Source organism: Tachysurus fulvidraco, chromosome 4 (genome assembly GCF_022655615.1).
Source record: "Tachysurus fulvidraco isolate hzauxx_2018 chromosome 4, HZAU_PFXX_2.0, whole genome shotgun sequence".
NCBI classification, from domain to species: Eukaryota; Metazoa; Chordata; class Actinopteri; order Siluriformes; family Bagridae; genus Tachysurus; species Tachysurus fulvidraco.
In genome coordinates this window covers 12543007-12559972 of record NC_062521.1, presented here as the reverse complement: position 1 = coordinate 12559972, position 16966 = coordinate 12543007, and the positions used below count along the sequence as shown (strand labels likewise).

The 16966-nt window shown below is 37.7% G+C and overlaps 1 protein-coding gene across 1 annotated transcript; it reads left to right on the top strand.

Annotated features, from left to right (window-relative positions):
* The first annotated feature begins 1276 nt into the window (after positions 1-1276).
* On the top strand, positions 1277-13431 carry sfxn5a (sideroflexin 5a). Its single transcript, XM_027142174.2, is given in 15 exon segments — positions 1277-1432; positions 4450-4518; positions 4905-4982; positions 5263-5289; positions 5534-5588; positions 6213-6238; positions 6420-6467; positions 6574-6630; positions 6913-6978; positions 8016-8106; positions 9702-9715; positions 9718-9819; positions 10233-10306; positions 11958-12075; positions 13114-13431. Coding segments are annotated over 15 exon segments (1023 nt in total). The 5' UTR covers positions 1277-1312; the 3' UTR covers positions 13192-13431.
* The last annotated feature ends 3535 nt before the right edge of the window (positions 13432-16966 follow it).

The following is a 16966-nucleotide window of genomic DNA, read 5'->3' as shown; positions in this document are numbered from 1 at the left end:
AGGTGCTGTTTTTTGGGATGTCCAGGGGTTGTTTTATGCCTGTCCCTAGATGTTTGCTTGTTTGATTATTGTATTGATAATCGTATTGATGATTGGAAGGGAATATTAAAATCAGCTCTCTGATTTGTCCTTTTGCATCTGTCAATAAAATAAACTCTTTTCACTTTGGGATGGCATTTTGCATGTTTTTGTAAATTTTGTGTGGTCAATTAAAGTGCAAATATGTTTTTAAAAGACCAAATAGCAACCAAGATTTAAAATGTAGTGAAAAATCTTAGTGATATACTGATATACTATTTCAGGAGGCCCATATAGCATCTTAGTGATATACTGATATACTATTTCAGGAGGCCCATATAGCATTTAATATAGACACCTTAATAAATTATATGTCTACTTTATTGGTATTTTAGTTTATTTGAATATACCAGAATGCTTGCTTAATTCACTTAAGCAAGTGCATAAAATATATGTGCATCAAATGGTTTTATTCATCATATTAAGCTAAATTAGACAATTTTTCCATTCAGTAAAAGTTATTTTCCAGCTCTGAACATTTTGTATTATAGCAGCTATTGATAAACGATAAAGAAAAAATACTGCTCGATCATTATGGTTCTATTTTAATTATAGAATGTATATTTAAAAAATAGTATAATTGTATATTTAATTGTATATAGCACAAATATAGACCATGCATATATGTGACCACAAGCATTTGAACCCTTAATCCTATGGGCTTGCTGAGCATTACAGTATATTCCTAATCCGTGACTATTAATGTGGAGTTTGTCCTTCTTTTCCAGTATAAGAACCCTCACTCTTCTTTGAAAGCTTTACACTTGCTTTGTGGAAGACACTATTTAAACTTGGGAAACTGTGTTTTCATGGAGCTCACTTTGTGCACAATGGCATTCTAAGGCTGTAACATATTTGGACCCCTCAGTTACAATGTAGTAATGCTACATATGAAAGCACTCTGTACAATTGGGTGCTTCCAGCTTTCTGACAAATGTTTGGGGAAGACTCCTATCTCACATATCACGTGATATTCACGTGGCCAAATATTTTGGGTCATACAGCATAATTTACCTACCAACTGGCTATATGTTTATAGGTAATACATTTATATAATAGAGTAGACTATACATACATTGTGTTTAAAATGCATAATATTATGATTGTTCGTTTTAAATCTAAACAAGTCGCTTTTGGGAGAGAACAAATAACTACATTACCCAACATGCAAGGAAAAGGTGCCTAGACACTTAGGGGGCGTAGAGATATGTGCGCTATTTGAGTCTCACTCTGCATGAGGCCAAGTGAACTTCAGCATAAACTTTACTCACTGTTATTACTCGGGGTTTGGTCCATCATGTGTGAGTCCACACTTTATCCTCAGTTTAGACTTGGCGAGTCTCGGTTTGATCAGGTAAATGTGGGAAAACCCCACTGCATTCTCTCTCTCTCTCTCTCTCTCTCTCTCTCTCTCTCTCTCTCTCTCTCTCTCTCTCTCTCTCTTATGGGGTCAGAATTGTTTCGTTATTCTGAATAAATACATTATGATCCACAAATAAATGTAAAGAGTTTCACAAATATTTTTACAAATTTCACAAAAAGAAATGAAATAAAATGGGATTTGCAAATAAAAAAAATATTTATAAATTGTATTTATTTGCGAATTGCTTCCTGCTCATTTGTGAATCGCGTTCTGTGCATTTGTGGATTTGAAACATTTCTAACGTCAAGACGTGCACAAGAATCCACAAATAGGTGGACTCCGCCCACCGTCTACTCCAGCCAATCACGTTCTGATTTACTCGCTCTTCACACTACCCCTGGACCCATTGATAATGCTGATATCGTAACCCTTAGTGCTGGCTACAATCCATACAGGGTTACCAGATTGGGCTCGAATCTGCGACAAATGTTTTTTATTTGTTTTTTTTTTATCGTATTTTGCAGTACATATTACACTGTGATAGTGCGAGTAAATCAGAACGTGATTGGTTTGAGGTAGACCGTGCCACGATTGGTCAGCGCCACGAGACCGTTGTCCGATTGGCTGGAGTAGACGGTGGGCGGAGTCCACCTATTTGTGGATTCTTGTGCACGTCTTGACGTTAGAAATGTTTCAAATCCACAAATGCACAGAACGCGATTCACAAATGAGCAGGAAGCAATTCGCAAATAAATACAATTTATAAATATTTTTTTATTTGCAAATCCCATTTTATTTATTTGTGAATTTCATTTCTTTTTGTGAAATTTGTAAAAATATTTGTGAAACTCTTTATATTTATTTGTGGATCATAGTGTATTTATCCAGAATAACGAAACAATTCTGACCCCATACTCTCTCTCTCTCTCTCTCTCTCTCTCTCTCTCTCTCTCTCTCTCTCTCTCTCTCTCTCTCTCTCTCTCACACACACACACACACACACACACACACACACACACACACACACACACACACACACACACACACACACACCCCGGTTCGGCTCATTATTTACTTTTGTTACTTTTCGACTCACAGTGCAGCATTTAAAATACAAAAATAAAAGCGCCAGACATACAGGTGGGTTATGCATGCAGGACTATTTGAGTCGCCTGCTTTCATACCGTTGCTTTTTTTTTTTTTTTTGTTAACTCACACTGATAGGGACCCCTATTGGTGTTAGAGTGTCACTGCACAGACACGCGGTTGTATGTCAAATCAAATAGCATGACATAAGGTTGGCCGTCACATTTTACAGTCTGACTGTCATCATTCTTGAAACAAATAACTGGTAATAATCACAGTCATATGTTGTCTGAAAAAACAGAGTCATGCACAGAATGTATACATCATTGGTACAACTATTTTATTACCATAGACTGAAAACATCATGGGTTTGACACCTTGCAACTTACATGGAATGAGTAATGTCGTTAAACAAAGATGGGAAATATTATGACAGTAAACAGTCAACCTCATTTTAGTTAATTAAACCCATGAGCCCATGATCACTATGTTTCATCTCAATATCTGCTGATAACATGTGATGGCTTTGCCAGAGAAGTGTACTCACATTTCACATGGAATCAGATGACAACTGTGTGAATCTACAGTCTGAGCTAAAAACATGTCAGCCTAGACTTGCTTCTTCATATTTTATTAAGTATATTTTTTTCTCTTCCAGCCCTTGTTGGTACCATTATGTTCACTCCTTGCTAGCCCATTTATACCAGCTGTCCCTGTAAGATTCCTGTATCAAGAGAATATTTTGCTTAAATACAATGAGCAATAATTACTTTGTAATATTCAAAACTATTTATTTAATGAACAATTTAAAGGCAGAATTCAAGTGAGATTTTCATATTTGTTGACAGGATTTAGATGGAAACATTCAGGCAGTTTATATGCATAATAACATATATAACATATATAATAACAAACATAATTCATGTGCTACTAAAACATAACATCAAACACAATACGTATATGGTATTATGATCAGTAATGCACACATGTATGGAATTCACACTGTAAACACTGACTGCACACAAGTATTTCCCAATAATAAACCAAATGTTTATCTCAGCATATAATGATTCATATTTCATTGTTGTCTGTTGTCAAACAGATTAGATGGTATGTATTTCCTTCTGATCTCTGCTGCATTTGAAATACTATTTGAAAATATGTGCCAATTTCACATTTATAGCAGCAAATCTCACAGTGCTACCTAACCCCCCTAAATATTATATTCAAGGCCTGATGCATAAATTATTTATTTTATATTACATTGGCCTGCGTTATACATTGAAAATGTTGGGGAAAAAATCAAAATGATGAAATTTGTATGCTTAATGATAGGCTCCACATAACTATTTAATTTTCCAGTGTGCATGATCAGTGTCGGTGCTCAAATGTTAAAGGATATTCTGAATGCACAGGCAGATGTGCTGTAATTAGCTCCATGCTAAACGAAAGACTGGGAACAGGTGAACATAGCCGTCTGTTTTCAGAGATATAGTACAGTAAAATATGGTGTGAAATGCAGAACTTTGCCAAAAACACACACTTGTGAAAACTTTAATTGCTTTTATTGCTTATGAGCTAGCAGACAGTTGGTGTAACGAGGCAGCTGCACCTGGTGGCAAAAACAACTGGCTAGTCCTGCTGCTGAGACCTGCATGCACCAGCTGCCTTTTAGAACCTACAGACTGAGGCTGGGGCTTTAGAAATCTGTAATATGATCTAATATAAATAAATCTAAAATTAATTAAAACTAATTGAGAATGAATTGGAGAAAAAAAATTGTCATATTGAAACATCTGCTACAGAAGGTCATTATATTGATCCGTCATTATGTTCCAAGTAAAACGAACCATTCCACAATTTAATTCTCATGTAGGAGATAAAGCTGAATGATTGTTTATTGTGTTTTCTGAGTGTCCCAGGGGTCCTTTTATGGGAGGTTAAGACATTTCCTGGATGTGATTGACCCTCGCACACTCTTTGTATCAGAGGTATGTGAGAAATGCTTTTGCGTTCAGGGTATAAAAAGAAAAGGTGGGTGTGCCTGAAGAGAGCTTGAAAAGTGAATGGAGAAAAAAGGACCAACTCATTGACTCAATGACCGTGTAGGAGTGTGTGTTATCAGCAGGCAGTTTGTTAAAAATTAAATCAAGTAATGAAAAATTATGTGTTTGATCTGTGTTGTCTTGTGTTTGTCTAATATTACATATTAATTTGTTATGTGAATATGAAGTATGTTTGGACATGAAGTGAGGGAAAATTGGTTTGTGTCTTAGCATTTGAGTTTTCCCATTTGTGTTTGGTAAAAAATATGACTATGACTAACATTTGCAAAGATTTTTTGTTTTGTTTCAATGGCATATGTTTTCTATCTTAGAATCATCTAAATGAATGTGTGAAACTCTTAGAACAATATAAAGATGGCACTCTTACCACAGGTGTGATAAATGCACAGGTAAGGCTTTTATATATCATATTTCTATGATACACCCACAAAAGAAATAATTGTTATTTACATATGTGCTGTAGAATGTGATGACTGATATGCGAATCTGGATTTATGTTTGGTTTGCACTGATTCAGTTATCATTGGGGAGCTAAAAGGTCACTGTGAGAGTGGGTGCACCTAGCCTATCTGTCCCATTCACACAATTTATAATTAAAACATGTTTTATTTATTTATTGTAGTTTTTTCTTTTGAAAAGGTCACAAAGCTTCTCCTTTTCATTTTCTAGCTTTGGGAGGCTCAGAAGGTAAAACAGGTGAGTTCAAACCACACAATGTCTTAGTGATTTCTGAAATAAGAGAAAATCTTACACTCTTTTCAATGATTATATCTTATGAACATTCTTGAATAAATACTCACTAATGTACACTCGTTTAGTCTTAAGTAGATTAATGAAGGGGTTTACAAGTTGTGTTAGTCCTTGTGTTTGTCTTCCTTTTACTCAGCTTCTGTTTCTCACTCCCCCCTGTGTGCATTCTATGTGGCCATTACACCTGCAGGCTATCTTCCATCCAGACACTGGAGAGAAGATCCCCATGCCCTTTCGCATGTCAGGTGAGGGTGTTAGCATGCCTCTAACGTGTGTGAGTGTGTCGGGTGGCTGTTTGCTCCTTGTTACCAGCACAGGAGACCTCTCAGGATGGCAGGCGAGCTGTGTGGACTGAGCGATAGGGAAAGGTCACACTCAGCTGGATTCTGATTAAAGCCTTCGGCTCCTGCTGCCTGGAACTGCTGTTGGGCCTCTCAGAAATAGGAGTGTTTTGGCCTGGTGTTAACACAGCTATTTAAAGAAAGAGAGACAGAGTCAGACAGAAGAAGACCTGTTTGCTGGAAAACAGTGATGGCTACTTCAAGAATGAATGCCAAATTCAAAGTATTTTTATACTAAGCAGATGTATTATGTGTTATGTCTATAGCTTATTTTCCCCTTTTATCCTTTTCAGAGCCTTTGGTCTCAAATGTTAAGCTTTGCTTTTACTTATTGTGAAGTGGAAGTGGTAGCTTGAGGAATGGGAAGCGGTAGCTCAGTGGATAAAGTGTTCGACTACTGATCCTGGGCCCCTAAGCGAGGCCCTTAAACCTCAATTGCTCTAAAAATGAGATCAATTTAAGCTGTTCTGGATCAGGGCATCTGCCAAAATGCCAGAAACCTATTCAGCATTATTTTTGTGTTCTTAGGTTATATCCCATTTGGTACTCCACTGGTAAGTTGTATATTATTATTATTACTTACAATAAAGAGCAAGAGGGTAGCCATACTGTAAATCTAGCCTCTTTTGGTTTGTTTAAAGAAGACAGTCAAACTATTTATCACATTGAACACTTATTAAGCTGGTCTGTGTTTTAAAACCACTTGTTTCTCATAACTGCTATCCATTCTAATAGGTTGTAGGTCTTCCCAATCAGACCTTGGCCTCTACTATTTTCTGGCAGGTACAGCCCCTTGCTTGGAACAGCTGAGTATTTGAAGATGAAAAATCTAAATAGTATATTGTTATTCACTCTTTTGTCCTGTTTTCATTCTGTCTGGATCTCTCAGTGGCTGAACCAGAGCCATAATGCTTGTGTGAACTACTGCAATCGCAAAGCATCTAAGGTGCAGTATAAGCAGTGCAGTCTCCTCCGGGGTGCAGTAGAGATGTACAAGTGGTGTTGCAGTTAGTCCAATTTGAAGAGCACTTCTGGTGGTCTTAATAATATGCCTTGATTTATTGGGAGTCCTGACTTCATAACAGTGATAAATCTGCATATGTAACATGTAACACTCTGTAGATACAAGTAAATGAAAGCTTTTGTATTAGCTAGTTAACTTCAATATTATTTCTTGCTGTTTTTACTGTTATTACTGTTGTTTCAAAACCATTGATTCTGGTTGTAGTCGACAGGGATGTCAAAATTCTTTCAAGGATACCTGGGTGCAGTCAGCAGTGCAGTTACCATTGCCGTGAGTTTGACACCTACATGCAACACAGGATAGAAACCCGTTTTCAAGTGCACCACACAAAGTGTTTAGAAGATATTTGATCCTAGATGTCAACTATAAATTGTCAGTCACTCTCTGTGCACCAGCTAAGAGCTCAGATCTAAGCACATGTGTCCCTATGACCACACCCCCATGTGTCCTCTAGAGCCAATTAGCTGCCCTGCTGGGCGGCGGTTTGATGCCCTGGGGCACGACAACCATAACCACGGTGACGACAACTACAAATGGCCCCATGCCTGTGGGAAGTGAAGGGAGGGGTCACTAATTAAAACCCTAGTCCTGACGAGGCCCCTTGCTGGGAAGCGGAGATGGAGGGGAGAAGGGGAGGGCTTTCAGATGGCAGTTAGACGGGCCTGTAACAGGAGCTGCTGGAAATGACCAGAGACTCCCAAAGACAGGCAAGAAGCAACTTTACAAACCTGTCATGACCTGTCACCAAGCCTCATGGGTCCTTTGGGGACCTGTTGTCCTTGTGCACAGGAAAACAAATTTATTAATTTAAGTGTGAGACTTTTCATCTAAAGAGTTCAATTTAAAGACATTTTTGCAAAGTAAAATAGGTTCTTATATCAACATGCACCTATAACCCAGTATCATTTATTTAGAATAATTCTAGTCATTTACAATGGCTATTTGCATAATGGTTATCTAGCTGGGTTCTTATACGGTCCTAGTATCACTATTATTGGTCCTTTTATTTCAGTATTGACCTGAACAGTGATGATAAAGATGCATCATCAGAACTCTGATGAATATGATCTACTTGGAGCTCTGAAAGCTGTATTTTGCAAAATGGATGTTTGTAATGCTGCCTGCACAGAGACAATCAGAGCCTTAATGAAGAGCTTGCTGCAGTCATTAGGGTTGAGTTTATGCTAAAGCTTTAGTTTTGGTTTGGTATTATTATGATTATGTTTAGAGATGAATTTGAGTTAAAGCTTACTGGAGTAAACCTACTTTTCATGTGTGTTTGGTATGTACATGTGTGTACTGTATAGGTGGGACTGAATGTTCTGATTCGGAGAGCTGATCATTTCAGTCCAGCAACACGACTTCTGGTCCAAAAATTCATCCCTTTTCCAGCTGTTGGTATGTGTGTGTGTGTGTGTGTGTGTGTGTGTGTGTGTGTGTGTGTGTGTGTGTGTGTGTGTGTGTGTGTGAGAGAGAGAGAAAAAGATTAATAAATATATTTTTTCTTATATTTTATTCCAAAGGTACCCACCTCCTGGTCTTGAAGGTCGTATAAATACCTTATGATTAGAAACAAGACATAATTAAATGATTGAATCAGTGGAGCTAAACATTAATTCATTAGGATCATGTGAGTGTTTATGTCATGCCATCTTCTGTCTGAACGCTCATTGCCCTGTGTTTGCAATTGTAATGACACTTGTGTATGCTATCCTTTAACCACCAATACATTAAGCGTTTGTTTATTTTTGTTTATTGGTGTGTTCTATTTTGACTGGTGTCAGAGGGGAATCGCTAGAACGCTATCTCACTGTTCCATTAGCGTTCTGCGGCTCTAACAAGGCCAGAGGGGCTCTGAGAGACAGTCCCAGGATGCCGTGGGGATACTTGGCTGTAATTAAATTGTTTTTGTCCCCTCACCCCTCCCCTTTAATTAAATCAGCCAGTCCCCCCTTACCTTTTGGCTTGGGTAACAGAGCCTCGTTAGCTTTTGGTTGCTGCTATCTAATTGGTTAATTAGGCCTAAAGTGCTCTCTGTGTCAGCAGAGGGATATGCTTCTCCAGGCTGCCATGTCATTGTTGTTCTTGCTGTTGTTTTCTCCCTAGTGTTTATTTATAATAGGTTATTAAATTGACTTAATTGGACACAATAAGGATGATTGGTTTGAAATACTTCTTTAATTTTCATTTTTGCATTTTACTTTGATGATATGACCTTATTGCAATAGTCTATCTCAGGTCTGGGGTTTGGTTAATGTGTGAATACATGCTTCAGATGTTTGTAGGTTTATTGCCTGTTTTATTTATCTGCACTCTGTATGGTTTTCAGTCATTCTGACACACACAAAACTTAACAGTAGACCTCATTTACTGTTCATGTTCTGTTTGAAGTGTTTTGATGCTTTCAAGCTTGTGTGTGTGTGCACATATGTACGTGCGTGTGTATGTATATGTGTGTGTTCATGTGTGCCCATATGTATGGTTAATTGATCTGGTCTGAACCCCTCAGAGGTGAATAGCTATTTACTCAGCCAATTAACTCAACCCCATAACACTGCAGCACCAAACACTGATAACTCACAACACAAGGCCTGCAAATTAAAAATGCTTCAGGCTTAAACACACACACACACACACACACACACACTGAGTAAACCGAGTAAATCACTGTCCTGTTTTAATGTTATTGTGATTTGTGTAATGTGTGGAGCTACTTTAAAGTTGTATTTTAATGATTTAGTCTTATTACTTTGTTAATTAAATCACCAAGTGCATCTTTTAACTTTAATTATGACAGTAAGTTTTGTCTGTATTTAGTACAGCACTGTTGCTGACAAAGATTTCTTAGTCATATTTTGAATCATTTCATCTGCTTTATTCAGCATTATAAATAGAAGCATATGCACATCTTGGTTCATTTAGGTTTAGAGAACATTTTATTTATTTACAGATCCTGTTCTCCCCACTTTTTCTGTCCTTTTATTTTCTCATAGCATGTGCCAATGTTTTTGTAATGTGTTGCTGATGCGCCACAGTGAGCTGTCTGAAGGCATCAGTGTGCTGGACGATCAGGGTAACATAGTGGCCACTTCTAAGCTGGCAGCGAGACGTGTGAGTGGACAATGAGAGAGTTACATGTACTACAAATACAACACCTATGGTAACAAATAAATTCACTCAAATGATGCGTTTCACTATTTGTAGAGGTTCTGAAACTTTTTGCAGTCAGAAGTTGTAGGAAAACAAACAGACTCCTTTTGGATCAGGGCAGTTTATGTTATGACTACCAGTAATTAAATTCTATAGTAATTGAATTTAATTACATAGTAATGTTCTAGAATTACATTAAGTGATAATTATTGGGGCCATGAGGGGTTTTTATTTGATGAAATGTCCTTTTTTACTGACATAAATGTAACTTTATTTTTATGGACTTTTTTCATCAGAAGTATAGGTCTGTCTCTCACTTGCGTTAAGTATCTTAATTATGGTTTTGAGTGGTGATTGGATAGGTTTCTGTGCAGGCTGTGTTGGAGACAGCTGTGACCCGCATAGTCTTGCCCATGCCTATCCTGGTGCTGCCACCCATGCTGGAGAGGTCAGCATGTCTTGTTTATTCTGTTTTGTTTACTTTCTGTTCAGACTTGGTAATTGTATAATTACCTCATTCTCATTTTCTACCGCTTATCCGAACTACCTTGGGTCACGGGGAGCCTGTGCCTATCTCAGGCGTCATCGGGCATCAAGGCAGGATACACCCTGGACGGAGTGCCAACCCATCGCAGGGCACACACGCACACACACGCACACATTCACTCACGCAATCACACACTACGGACAATTTTCCAGAGATGCCAATCAACCTACCATGCATGTCTTTGGACCGGGGGAGGAAACCGGAGTACCCGGAGGAAACCCCCGAGGCACGGGAAGAGCATGCAAACTCCACACACACAAGGCGGAGGCGGGAATCCAACCCCGACCCTGGAGGTGTGAGGCGAAAGTGCTACCCACTAAGCCGTGCCCCCCTGTATAATTACCTACTTGTATCTATTTGTCATACAAAGTAATAATCACTGGTGTTCACAATTCCTGTAGGCATGTAAGCTTTTTCCAACTTTTTCCAAGCCTTTCTACTGTAAAATTGTAACTAAAAATATAAATATAAACAATATAAAAAAGATTTCTCTTTGGATTTTTTTTAAAACAAATTTAAAATTAATAAGCCTATTTCAAGCATTTCAACTTTGTTTAGAAATCACTTAATGGTTTTATGTGCTAATAATGTCTGAATAATGTAATAATATAAAAAGATAAGTTATTTTATTTCTCTTGCTAAGATATTAATTTTGCAGTATTGTATTTGTGTGTCTCTTCCTGAACCTATGTGTATCTCTAGAACCTGTAATAGTCGTCTTTGGGAGAGTTTGATAGGCTTGAAATATTGTACCTACTCATAAGTTTTCCTAACTTAACTCACACAGGTGTGTGTGTGTGTGTGTGTGGTGTGTGTGTTAGCAAACGGTGAGTTGATCTGTGCAATGCTGCCAGTCAGCTCTCCCTCACTTGCTTTCAATAGAGCGAGAACATGAGAGGAGAAGGGTCAGTGTAATGTAGGGTTTAAAAGAGAAGTGTGTTTGATGGATTAGCGTGCTGAGAGATGTGTGAGTGTAACGTGCATGATGGTTGAACCCATAACATAGATGTCTACCTGCAGGTTCTTACTGCACTTCTATTCACTATGAGTGTTCATGCTCTCCTTTTCTCTCAGCCTTTCTTAGGCCAAATTAAGAGTGATTGATGACCATGATGAAATATCTTAAGCAGCTGATGGACATGATAAAAATCTTTAACATACTTCTTTCATTACGATCTTGCTTAGTTTCTTCCCCTTCTCTTTCTCCTATTATACACACATATACTTTATGCACATGTAGAGTGCCTGGTCGTGTCTGTTGGCCAATTAAAGCTCATCACGCGTATGTGTTGATGAAGTCGTCATTAAGCAGCCGTTGCCTTCATTAAAGCAGGACTGCTATGGAGGACTCCTGCCGAGCACGCTATCCCACAAGCCCCCACGCCGCACTGCGGCCGAGAGTGAGGGCTGGGGGAGGTGTCAGTACAGAGTGATCTCACACCACACAGAGGAAGTGTCATAGAAAGAGGGATTTTAATGATGATTACAGGAATGCCCATGATGCTGAGAGTTTTCATTTTGTTGTGGAATTGTGTGTGTGTGTGTGTATTAGACTTCCCTTACTGCAGGCGCACCCTCACTTTGTGCTGCCTGTGCACAGCTTGGTGTGTCTCTGTGCATTCGGTCTAGCTCTGCCCCTTGCCATCAGTCTGTTTCCCCAGAATTGCCAGGTAAGGACACCAAACGTACTGTATATACAAAGCACTACAAAATGTTCGTAATACACAAAAACAACACAGCACATTACACACAACCCAACTGCATAACAACAAATCTCAAACAAATGAATAGCACATTACACCTTACCGCTTAATGCAACAAATAAAACAATAATGCAGCAGCTCAACAGGACTTTACGTGACACAACGCAAAACAGCTATTCTGTCTCATCTCCCTCTCCCTCTGTCTTTGTCTCTTGTGAAGAGGGTTATGATTTAAAATGGTCTGTAATAAGCTGTTCATCCATATGGTTACTGAACTGCAGACATATGTGCTGCCAACTTCTTCCATTCCTCTCTCTCTCCCCTCCTCCTCTCCTCTCACTTTCTCGCTCCTTCTTTACACATTTCAGAGGGTTCCAGACGAGTGCGTTCCCAAAAATCCGCCACTCCTGTACCCCCACCTTTTCACACCCCATGGCACGTCTGTTTCAGATTCTGCCTCACAAACTCGCACACTCCGTGCCATCTGTTTCTGAGCAAAATATTGCACATTTTAGCTTTGCCTTGGACATTTACCAACTCATCTCTTTATTTTTGCTTCTTTTTTTTTTAGCGTCAGTTTTGCTTGCGAAAAATGCCTGTGAAAAATGCTTGAGGCTCTCATGGAAGAGAGATGCAGTTCTCTTAATTCACATTTGATTAAACATTTTAAACATCTTAATGAGTGGATGTTTACGGCTAATGAATGTAATTTTTAGCTAAAAGTTCAGCTCCTTAATATGAATATATATAAAAAGAGGTACACACAGCTGTTAATATTGTAGTACTCTAGGTAATTTAAGATGAGCGTGAGAGGCTTTGAGTTGAACAGGCTAATGATGACCCTGGCCATGTGTACATATTACGTCTTAGTTAAAAGGAATTGGGATTAACTGATTATTAGGCTTGAGTCAAAGATTAATTCAGATTAACAGATATGTTGTGTCTGCCGAGACACTAAATACAGTGTGTTGATTCTCTGTATTTTTTACTTTCTCATTCTCTAAGATTCATGTATCTCAGCTTGAGGCGGAGATATTCGCAGCGACTGAATGCAAGATCCTGACCTACAACAAAGGCCTTTAACCAATCAATCATCTTGGAACTAGGCAATAAATGACTCAGGAGACCTTCATAACATGACTTGGGTGTGTGTGCTTCTTTGTGTTTGTGGGAGTGGATTTTATATTCATTTGCATGTGAATGACAGGTGCATTCACATGCCTGTGCTAAACACGGATCTATTTTGCAATCACCTGCACCACTGTATAGTCCAGGGCTTTTCTGCCAAATCAGCAGAAAGTTAGCATGAGAATAACCAGAATGAGCGGCTTCTTTTTCCTTATTGTTTGTAAAATGCATAAGAATGTTAATTGTTTTCATTAAGTCAACACTTAACCAGTGACTATTGGATAAAATGTTTGATTGGAGTGAAAGAATTCAAAGACATCTTTGACAATTTAATAAATTATCTGATTTTTCTTTTTACTTTTTCTGTTTGGTTTATGCTCTTATGTCACACGAGTTATAAACCTATACACCAGCTTGGCAACTTAAATAATCAGTATGCAGTTTATGACTAGTAGATAAAGGCTGTAACCTAGTGAACCAGAGTTAATGTATTCAATGATGAAGACTTAAAAGCACTTTTGTACATTTCTCTGGATAAGGTCATCTGCTTAATGCTGTAAATGTAAACTAGTAATTAAAATACACCCCAGTGACACTGCTTTGGGCAAGTACTATAAAACTTCACTAATTTTATTTCCATATCAAAAAGAACATTGTTACTTAGTGTGAAGCGCTCTTCGTTTGCCTATGTGGAATAGTACAGTACCTGTGTCCCCATTGATGCAGAAAATTGCTGCTTATAACATGCTTTGTCATACTATGTCCTTATTTGTTAATATCTTGACAAACTGAGCATCTTCAAAGGCTGTAACAGTCCACTAACTTTAAACATGGATATAAAAGTCGCAACAAAATATTTCACCCAATTCTTTTGTAATATGTTTGACATTTGTGTATATATAAAACACATATGTCTTTTGCTTGTCATGTTTTGTCATGGTGGATAGTGGAGTGATGTGGAGTTTTGTCTTATCATTAGAGCCATCTACAGATCTGTAGGGAGGGGCCCTTTGTTTTTCTACCTGGTTGTCATGGCAACATGTCATGGTGGGCCATGGTGATAGAGGGTGGGACATGACGCTGCATGCTCAGTCATCAACCATATAGAACAGGGATGGCATATTTACACACACAAATCCACGCACACACATTTATTACGTTAAACTGATCCAAAATTCTTCACCCATTTTATGGATTGTCATTTCATGATGTAAGCAGAATCATCAAATCAAAATTTGCTTTGTTCTTCCATTATTTAAAAATTTTAAGGATGCTTGTCATTATGTTTTCTAATTCCTTTCAAACTGATTAATATAAACTAAAATTCCATTCTTTTGCTATTTTAACATATGGTCAGTCTTGCCAGTATGGTATGGCTTGTATATTTATATTTTTGCCATCTGATACTATTATTTATAACCGATCGACAGACAGGGCACCAGAAGTGATGTATTTTCCAAGAATGATATACATGTATATATGTCACTCTTGGAAAATATCCACCATTGATTTTTTTTAAATATATAAATATCATGTACACAATCATGCACAGTATGATGATGGTAAGAATAAGTTAAAGAAATAAAAAAGATAAAAATTAGATACAACAAAGTAGAAATAGAAGATCTAGGGCATAAAGGGCAGACATGGTGGAAATCTGCCAAAAAGAAAATATATCAAAGGTAGTATCTGAATACAGTTTGATTGGGATATGGTACAAATGCATGTAACTCAATATATATATATATATATATATATATATATATATATATATATATATATATATATATATATATATATATATACCAGTAACTCAATGAGAGAGAGAGAGAGAGAGAGAGAGAGAGAGAGAGAGAGAGAGAGAGAGAGAGAGAGAGAGAGAGAGAGAGAGTGAGTGAAAAAAGTGCATATAATACAACTGCAATTCCAGCTGAGGTGATGGGTGTTGTGGCAAAGTACAGAAAAGGTCCAGGCTCTAGGTGTTCTCCTGGTTGAGGGCCTAAATGTTTTGCTGAAAGAAGCTACTCCGCATTCTCTCTGTATTTGCCTTCCCTGAATGATGCAACAGAGAAAGAGAGAGACAGTTGTTGGAAATATATAATATACTGTACACACATTTATTTACTTAAATATTCTAACCAAGACTTTTTTCTTGCCATTAACAATCAGAGCACTGCTTTGTGTTTCTGAATGAAATGCCTGTGCAGATTTGGAAGTATGTTCAACTAATAATCTCGAACCTTGAACGGTGAAATCTCTACATATGGCCAAGTCTGACCCTCCTGGTAGAGTCTATGATGCCTTCAACCATTTCAAGATCATCTGAAATGCTAGCCATGAAACAGCTCCAAAGCATCAATGACCCATCATCTTTTACAGCAGGTATAACATGCTTTCTCTTGTATACTATAATCTTTAATCACTAAAGGTGCTGTTGATATGCTGATGATATGCTTGACCAAAAGGTTAGCGTTTGGTCTCATCTGACCAACACATACAATGCCAAGTGTAGTTCTAATTACACTCGGTGAAGATGTTCTCAAAAGGGCTTCTTCCACTATTCCAAACAGTTTGTTGTCATGAAAGTGGTTTTTATCAGTATATTTATAACTTGACAAGAAATAATCTGTGCAATTCTAAAAGTGTAATTGCTGGTTATTTTCCCCTCATCCTCCGTGTGTGGTATGCTCTTAGGTCTAGTACCAGCTGTTTTTTGGACATGTGAAACATTTATGACCCTATTGTGCTTAAAAGCAGTTCTTTACTAGTTTTAATATCCATTACCTGCCTTTTGTGGGCCAACAGTCATTTCTTCCCATAGTGGTAGTTCAAAAAGTCTTACATGTATGCTCCCTGCTATTTATAACTCAGGAATTCCTCAGATCGATAAAAAACTGAAAAAAACAAACAAACAAAAAAAAAAACAAGCATTTTGATGCATTTATTTTAGCATTTTTATTATTTGCAAGTGTCAGTAGGTTTGGCATAAATAGTTTAAGAGAAAATAAAATTTTTATGAAATGTTCAAATGAAATAATTGCATTGTATGCATTGTTTTTTTTTATTATTATATAGGGATGATCATCTATGTCTTATCTAGGTGAAAGTGAAATAATAATTTGTTAATGGATTTGTGTGAGAATTCTCTGTCTCTAGGCTAGGAGCCAAAAATACCCCTCCTTTTTCTTCTCAACGCTGAGCCTTTGGATATATAACAGAAAAGGCATGACTGAGTATACTATTTTACTAATAGTGTGTGTATGTTTCCTTACATTTAACATCCATGTTTCCTTTCTTTCATGTTTGCGTATGGTACCAGAGAGTAAGCTTTAGGAATGAATGGTATGTGTTGTAGAGCTTTTGAGGATTCAGTATTTGTGTGCACCTGTGTGCAGGATAAGGTAACCTGTAGACTCATAACAAACCTACAGACGCATTTTTTTCCTATGCTACTGCCTTTTCTTTCCTTAGCATGTCCCATTGACTGTTTTTCTCAAGTGTCATCATACCTCACTAAAGCTTGACTGCAGAATTGGGGTCAAATGCTAGGGTAAAAGGTCATCTGCAGGCTTGTTTAACACAGATTCCTTTCCTGTTTTTGGAACTATTGAGGCATGATAAAGAAACACAGTACCAGCAGATGTTATTCTGTAAAAGAAACAGCACTTTAAACCTAAGCGTACTTCTTATAGTGTGTGTGTGTGTGTGTGTGTGTGTGTGTGTGTGTGTG